The sequence below is a fragment of the Limulus polyphemus genome, unplaced genomic scaffold (genome assembly GCF_000517525.1).
Source record: "Limulus polyphemus unplaced genomic scaffold, Limulus_polyphemus-2.1.2 Scaffold2118, whole genome shotgun sequence".
Taxonomy (NCBI): domain Eukaryota; kingdom Metazoa; phylum Arthropoda; class Merostomata; order Xiphosura; family Limulidae; genus Limulus; species Limulus polyphemus.
The window spans coordinates 174,707-183,758 of NW_013667728.1; the positions used below are offsets into that span (position 1 = coordinate 174,707).

Genomic DNA, 9,052 nt, shown 5'->3' on the forward strand with positions numbered 1-9,052 from the left:
AATTAACAAACGGATACGTAACAATATGATGCAATTGAACAATATTACACAGACAGCTCGAAAATTCAATTAGTAGTACATAACTGGTAATGGTAATGTTTTTAACTTAGGTAATCTGAAGAAACTGATATCATAGTCATCTATCAGATGGTAGGAAAAAAGGATAGAAATTCACACCCAACAAGGATTCTGAGATAAAATGTTCCTCAGGTTACTAATTAACAAACTTTTCACATGTACTGAGAGATCGAAATACATTGAAGGTGTGAAACATGTTATTTGAAAGTCAGGAGTGTTTTAATATTGGGTTTTATTGTATTCAGCTATTCGTAACACTTGTTGTGAAGTTTGATATTTAATGACTGTTGGCTTAATTCAAAAATCATATTATTCTTCGCCTTACAGCAGCAAATGTTCCACCAGATGTTTCTGTGAATCTTGTTACTTGTATGATTTACCACCCGAGAACGGAGTTTCCCATGGCCTGTGGTTATAGGTGCCTTCACATGACTCCAGCTTCTCAAACATTCGGTTTCCAAGCACAATACTTTAAACAATTATCATTATTATTGAATAGTTTCTGTATGAATAATTTTAAAATATGAAATCATAAATCATAAATATTCTTTGTTAATCGCTACTGAAATAACCTTATAATTTTGAATTAGCTAATATATGTTGATATAATAACACACTTTTAACTAAAATAATATTATTTGATTCTCACAGCAGAGAATATTTAAAAAATGTGCGTTCAAAACAAGTCCAGCAAATTACACAATAAACAATGGAATAAAACGACGATAACATTAGCTGTACATAATTCAGTAAAAAATATTCTATAATTATTAAATGATCTTTGCAACACAGATTTAATAAAAGTTCCCCATAACAAACCGATCCGTATCTTTTTTTTCTCGAAATTAACAAAATCATGTAAATATGGAAGATAAATTATATCAAGCGAAACAATTCAATGTAGACCATCACAATAAAAGTCTATAAATGTTAAAACTATAATTTTATAGAATGGTAAATATAAGTACACACAAACACCTATACCAGAAGAAATGTCTTGGTTTCGGTAAGCAGCCTTTGAGAAAGGAGCAGCTGATTAATTGTGCACGTGCAGTGAATATATAGAAGAACAAATGTTCTAGCCTGTCAGCATACGGTAAAACCATTTAAACAGACGTCATAGTGTTAGTAGTGCACAACATACATCAGTACTACGGTAAAACCATTTAAACAGACGTCATAGTGTTAGTAGTGCACAACATACATCAGTACTACGGTAAAACCATTTAAACAGACGTCATAGTGTTAGTAGTGCACAACATACATCAGTACTATTTTATGAGGAAAACTATCTATGTGTTGCATACTTTTTTCCTCGAGAGCATAACAAAGTAAAATAAGGTTTTAATTCAATCAAAAAGTAATTCCAAGTATCAATATCGCTTGATTGGGCCACCATTGTTCTCACGCACGAGTTTTAATCGATTTGCAAAAGATTTCAGCAATGCAACAAACATGTCTGTTTTTGTGGCTGTTTCTGTGAGCACATCAGTGAGAACACGAATCAAGGTTTCACGTTTATGTCTCTCGCATTCATTTCTTCTGTGCATTGTTGAACGAAAGCTCCGACATTTTCGGTGGGATTTAAATCTGGAGAGTTCCCAATCCACATTCCACCACTTTTTCACTGACCACACTTTCAAATTCAACAATTCTGAAACTTTTGAGGCATTACTCGGATTTTTCAAATCTGGCATTGCGATGTGTCGGTTAGAAGACTTGAATTCTTGGAGCATGTCTGCGACTAGTTTCTGAGCCATCCCGAATACAGCACATGCAGCACGAACCTGAGTTCTAGTGAGCACCATGATTCAAAAGTTTTCGCAAAAAATTAAATTCGAGAAGTAGAGTACGTTGAAATGACGTTTTCTCACGAGTGATGATATTCGCGGTCCTACCAACTTCGTCATTACTTCGGGGAAAAAAGTATGATTTATTTTGCAACACCCCTTACACTAAAGTCATTTCCTTTTAAGGAGTTTATATTAGTGTTTTCACATGTATGCTAACATATTCTATAATATATTTTGTGAAATTATACGTTATGCTTAACCCTTCTTGGTGTTAGATTTTACATTGTGTTTTAATGTTACTACTGTAACCTGAATCAATCATTGTAAAGGATTATAAGGGGTTGAGTATGTTACATTAAACGATTGTGAATTTGCAGTGAGCAAGTCACGAGAAAATTGCAGCCAAGTCACTGTGGAAAGTAATATATCACAACTACATTTTAATATTGATTGACATTTCGTAGGTAGCACGATACCACCAAAAATTCATCGATTTTGTGAAGGGTATGTGTCAGGTTTTTATGGGGAGTGAGATTCTTTACAGTAGGTGTCTGTGACTTGTTGTCGATAAATTTCAACAATAAACAGACAGCACATAATCCACTTGTTTTAAAATAATATATATTCAAAACAAGTTAAATATGTATACAAAAATTTGTTACACTATTGTTTACCACAGTTGAATTTAGAGCTTCAAACAATTCCTTTTTCGTCAAAGTCCACACGAGCTGGTTCAGTTTCTTTAGAATCCAACTGACAAGACGAATTATTCTTCTCTATCTCTGTTGCTACAATACAAGCTGTGAAACACACTTTAAAATAACCACTATAAATGTTGGTTACCACAATTGTATCCAGAGCTTTAAATAATTGTCTCCTTTTGATCAAAGTCCCAACGAGCAGTTTCAATTACATTAGAACATCATTTGAAAAGACAAATTATTATTCAGAGTTACGTAACGAAACGCTTTTAAAATAATTAACTTTTAACACTCTTGTTATGAAAACTAAATAATCATTATATATTAAACCACTAAATAAACTAAATAATAACTCTTAAAATGAACTGTCTTGTATATCCAACAGTGTGAATATATTTATAGTTGTATGTAGTGTTGTTTTCTTTGTATTTTTCCTGTAGCTTGCCTATGCTACCACTTCAACCACTTTAGTGTCTGGTTCTATGGCTGAAAGATGCAAATTCACAGCTTATTGTGTCTTTACTTTCCTCAACACTGTTGTCTACGCTTTGCCTGCTGGTTGGATGTGGCGCAATGATGGATTTCTTGCTAGTTTAGGATCTGTTGACATAGGAGGTTCAGGCACGGTTCACTTAGTTGGTGGCTGCTGTGGTCTGGTTGCTTCTATTATCTTGGGTCCCCGTATTGGGAGATACGACAGAGGAACAGAACCATTACCACTCGGTAATCCCACAAACGCTATGTTAGGGCTTTTTATGTTGTGGTATGTATTATGATTATTAGATTTTTTTCATTAGAAAATATATTTTTTTAAACAAATATTATTAAAAAATAAATTGCCAAGAACAAAAAATGCAAAAGAAGTAAAGCACACAATATAACTTAATATGTAGAATAAAAGTGAACCCAGAAAATATTATTACATTTATAAGCCAAAAAGGTTGACTATGAAGACTACCAAAGCTGAATAATACAAAAATGTAAATCTGTGTGAGCTCAAATGTCAAATTGTATAAATTAAATAGTTAACTTCTATGGAATACAGAGCCGGCCCTAGGCCAAATTGTGGTATTTGCAAACCCACCCCTGTAAAATTGACAAGAACTGTTAATTGCAATCTCCTACCCCAAGGGCCAACCTTGATGGAATGTTTTTGTGTTTTTTATGAGGTATAATACCTAATACTAATAGGGATGTATTTTATAATAAATTATACACTAAAACAAAATACCCAAAAATCAATTTGAATAAATGAGTTCATAAATATTTAGATGTGAATTTTTTTCATCTTTTATTTTTCAGATTTGATTGAAACAATTATGAAAATTTATTTACTTTTGTATTTTCTTTATGGAAGGTGGGGTTGGCTAGGATTTAGTGCTGGAAGCACTTTCGGGATTGTCGGGGACAAGTGGAAATACTCCTCTCGGTAAGTATTGTATATTGTTACGTCTCTGGTCATTAGTTAATTTCCCATATAATTTCTTTCCGACGAAACTTTAGCGACACAAGTCCTTTCTTAAGTAAAACTAGTTTATTATTTCTCAATACAACTTTGAAATTCACTTAATTTCCACAGTCACGCTATAACTTAAACAAACGCTATATTTCACAACGAACTAATGATTCACGTGCTTGGCTCAATTATCGTCTGTATCTCTGTTTGTTTGTTTGTAATTAAGCACAAAGCTACACAATGGGCTATCTGTGCTCTGCCCACCACGGGTATCGAAACCCGGATTCTAGCGTTGTAAGTCCGCAGACATACCGCTGTGCCACTGGGGGGCCTGTATCTCTGTCTGCAATTCAATTCCGATTACTGCCGCCACTTCTTGGCGGTCTTATATACAAGAATACCGCATATCTAGTAAACACTCGAGGCTTCACGAAGGGACACGAACGTTCTAGAAGCTCATGACGTTTACCAGGGTCACGTGACTTCCGCTGTCGTAACAATATATTTTCAAGACACAAATTGTGGTTAAAATATTCCGTGAACTCATAAAATCTTTGTGTTAAGTGTTGAAAGTACTTTTGATAAACACATTTAATTATGCATTTAACACTTTTGATGTCGTAGAAAAATAAATTCAACGTTGGGAAATTTCCAGTATATCCCTAAGAAATGCGTAATTTGTCTTGAGTATCGAAAAACCCTTGCATGATGAAAATTATGGGCTTACCAAAAATCCAGGTTAAAGTGCTATTAAACCTTTTATGAACATTTCAGAAACTGTTTAATTAGATAAAATAAATATTCAACAATTTCATGATCCAAGTACAACTCTTTTTCTCAAATATTGTAAAACTTACAAAAAGTTGACTCTAAAAAAGTTTAGCAATACTAGGTTTTTCTGTCATTATATGTTTTAATGTAAATATTTATTATTAAAAAAATTGTTTAATCAATGTAAGATAACTTGTTTGATATAAAATATATATTATGTGAAAATGGTATGGAAATATCATGTGTATTTTCATATAACAATTATTTTCATTTTGTATGTTTACGTATTCAACAAATACTTCACCATGCTTTTCACATATCGAAATAATAAGTTAGACTATAAACATGTTGTTCATACTACATGAAAGCGAAACGATCAAACAAAAATCTTACAAGAGAAGTTGTCATATTTCTCTTTTACGGAAATATTTGTAATTTTATCCGTTGAGGTGTTGTGTATTTTAGATAATATTTCGAACATTGTGCTTTTGTGTATTCATGATGTTAGAAAAACACATAGGTTCAAGAAGTCTTGAAAAAAATGAATAAAAACCCTATAACCCGAGCGCTTACGAAAAGTGGACCTTTCGAAAACACTCGGATTATAGGGTTTTTATTCCTCAGTACTTTTGTGTATAATTATCAAATACTTGAATATTGTTTTATTTTGTTTTGTTTTTAATTATGCACAAAGCTACACAAGGGCTATCTGTGCTCTGCCCACCACGGGTATCGAAACCCGGATTCTAGCGTTGTAAGTCCGCAGACATACCGCTGTGCCACTGGGGGGCTACTTGAATATTAGAGGAGATAATCACAGTGACATATTTTATTTCATATTGTGATGTTCTGATATACTTTCCAAATAAAACTTAACTGGTGTATTTAATAATAGTTTGGGCGTGGCTGAACATGGTTGAATACCCTTCATATTATAAAAGTGACAAGCAATACCAAAATCATTTAAAGTGTAGCTATGTAGGCGGCGGACGCTTCTGATTGGTTTATACGGCCTGTATTGAAAATACCAAATATGTATTTAATAACAAGCAAGATTCTTACAGTCTATTTGCTTCCTGTATGAATTACATAAGTCATTTAAAATTACACCATTCAACAATTAGAACAAACTTACAGTATTAGGAAAAGCGAAAGCTGTCACAGTTGAAAATTTTCTATATTTTAACCTGCTATAATTAGAAAATAATACATCTTTATTCATGTATATCCAAGTAATTTCTGCAAACTTTTCGCAGGGGGCTTTGCATTTAGTTAGTTGAGATATTCGTAAACAGGTATTCCAAATATTTTATTTCTTTCTTGACATGGCTGTTTGTATATTACATCATAAAAATATATGATTTGTATTCTTAAAGAGTTTCAATTTATTTATTGATAGGCTGTGTATAAAAGGAATAATCATTGACAAAGATAATATAGGATTGTGGGATACCGCACAATGAACCTTATAAGTGTGGACATACCGTGATTCTTGCTATAGGTTTTTGTAAGATGTAGACGTCTCTCTATTCAATTCCAGCTCCCATGGAATTTTCGTACATAGAAGCTGGTCAGTTTAGTAAAATACCCAGTATCTTCACTGATGAAACTAAAAATATGTTCTCTCATTTGTTCACTTGTGTTTAAATCTTTTCTTTTGCTGTCTGAGTGATGTCCTTAATCTGTTGCTTATTGGGGTTACTCGTAACCTACCTTTAGAGATCAATGTGCCTGAATATCACAAAGCATCAAATTCTTCTGATTTGAAATCGGTGTTAATTTAGCAATCAATAAATTTTCTCGAATTCTTAATTGTTACTTTTCCTTAGTTCCACTAATTATTATAACTTTGTGAGACATTTTGTTCAAACATGCTGTGCACTTCTTGGCGAGTCTTCATGATGTGTCTTATTATGTGGATAGACATGGATGATTAAATTTAACATTATGGCATTGGAATTATTTTTTCTTTCATGGTCAAAACTATTTTCAGTTTTAATTATTAAATGAATATATTTAATGAATTATATGTGTGCATTATAATTTAAAATCTTACACAAATTATCCGCTCATAAAAATTGAGTGGTATCACAGGTGTTGTAAATTCATAATTTATACAATCCATTGATTGCATTTTTATATAAACTAATGCAATGGCGTATTGAAACAGATACGACTATGGTGCTATTATGACATATTTAACACTTTTATATTTGGTTCATTACGAATTTACGAACATTCATTCATTCATTCAATAGTCCAATACCACCACGTGTAAACTTCTGTTTGGAGGAATATAAAAAGTATCTTTCTAGAGTAATATTCATGTTTTGAGAATGTTAAGTGACATAGAGCGAAATGACACAATGTTTGGAATAAAGTAGCATTTAGTTTTATACACAGAAGCGGAAACTTTTCACTGCAGAACGTTTAGAACAGCGATAGGCCCCAAAAACTGGAAAAGGTCCTCAATCAAAAAGTGAAGACTATGATTAGTGTTAGATTATAAATAGCCTCAGTCGGGCTATTTATAAATACCATTCCAAAATGTAGTTCAAGTAAGTTAGTTCATAATATAGTGACGATTTTTAAGTGAAATTATCACAAATTGTGTTGAATAACAGGACAGGAAGAATAATTCGTCCTGTCAAAGTGTGTTCTAAAGTAACTGAACTAGCCTGTGTGGACTTTGACGAAAAAGAGACAATTATTTAAAGCTCTGGATACAACTGTGATAACCAACAGTGCAAAAACATTTTTATTATACGTTTTGTTTTAATATATATATATATATATATATATATATTATTTTAAAACCATTGGACTGTGTGCTGTTTGATTATTGTTGAAATTTATCGTCAACAAGTCACAGACATCTACTGTAAAGAATCCGTCTCCATACATATTAAAAACCTGACAGTTAGGAGCCTTCCAACACCACAAAAAATAAAAGATATTACGATAAAACTGGGAACGTGTTTAAAAGATAGTAAATAAGAATACGAATCTGATGAAGGCTCACAAGTTAAACATTCACTATTCTGCAGGATCACCTCCAAACCAAGGGCTGTTTTTACAATAAAAACTGGAATCACAGCAATTCTATTCAAACTTGGTCAGCTTCAATGAAGATTTGTGTGTTTGGTCTGCTTAAAGATGATCTTGAAACTCATCTTCAGCATGTAGTGAAGTCTTGAAGAAAGTTTCTTGTGATATGTGGTCTAAAACTTACCTTGTGATCTTTTCGGGAGCTTCTTATAATAAATATTGCGTTTTTAGCGAATGGCGCATAATCATGGTCATCAGACTGAGCACGATTAACGATGAATGGAATATTTCCAAGTAGAACGTGGGACTCGGAACATCATTATATATTTTGCGATCAGATTTTGATTGAAGACACTTCTGTTTTTTTATATATATCAAATAAGAGCTAACATCTAGAACGTTTTTCATTATATGTATTTTCGTATTGTGTATCGACAATTCATTATCATAGTATAGGAAATATTCTTCTTTCCTATCACACTGGTCGATCTTTTTTGTAGCATTAATTTGTTTATAAGTTTTTTGATCAATTCGTGGATGTCTGTATACAAATATCGCCCTTTTTTGCTCCTGTGAAGATGAAATGGTGCAATTTTGCGTAAATAAATATTTATTTTATCTAGATTGAAGGCAATGTTTTAAATTATGTATAGTAAAAAATATATAGTAGTAAAGGAATTGTTAACCACACATGTGTATCTGATGAATTATGTATAGTAGTCAAGGGGCTGTTAACCACACACATGTGTATCTGATGAATTATGTATAGTTGTAAAGGAACTGTTAACCACACATGTGTACCTGATGAATTATGTATAGTTGTAAAGGAACTGTTAACCACACATGTGTACCTGATGAATTATGTATAGTAGTCAAGGGGCTGTTAACCACACATATGGGTGTCTGATGAATTATGTATAGTTGTAAAGGAATTGTTAACCACCCATATGTGTGTCTGATGAATTGTGTATAGTTGTAAAGGAACTGTTAACCACACATGTGTACCTGATGAATTATGTATAGTAGTCAAGGGGCTGTTAACCACACATATGGGTGTCTGATGAATTATGTATAGTTGTAAAGGAATTGTTAACCACCCATATGTGTGTCTGATGAATTATGTATTGTAGTCAAGGGGCTGTTAACAACACATATGTGTGTCTGATGAATTATGTATTGTAGTCAAGGGGCTGTTAACAACACAT

The 9,052-nt window shown here is 32.6% G+C and overlaps 1 protein-coding gene across 1 annotated transcript in view; it reads left to right on the top strand.

Moving 5' to 3' along the window:
• Positions 1–4,001, top strand: part of LOC106466001 (putative ammonium transporter 3) — a gene marked incomplete at its 3' end in the record, with an annotated part of 35,853 nt that extends 31,852 nt beyond the window's left edge. Inside the window, exons 3-4 of the mRNA XM_013926251.2 lie at positions 3,013–3,335; positions 3,930–4,001. Of these exons, the coding sequence (XP_013781705.1) occupies positions 3,013–3,335; positions 3,930–4,001 (395 nt within the window). The remainder of the gene's footprint in view (positions 1–3,012; positions 3,336–3,929) is intronic.
• Between the last annotated feature and the right edge of the window lie 5,051 nt (positions 4,002–9,052).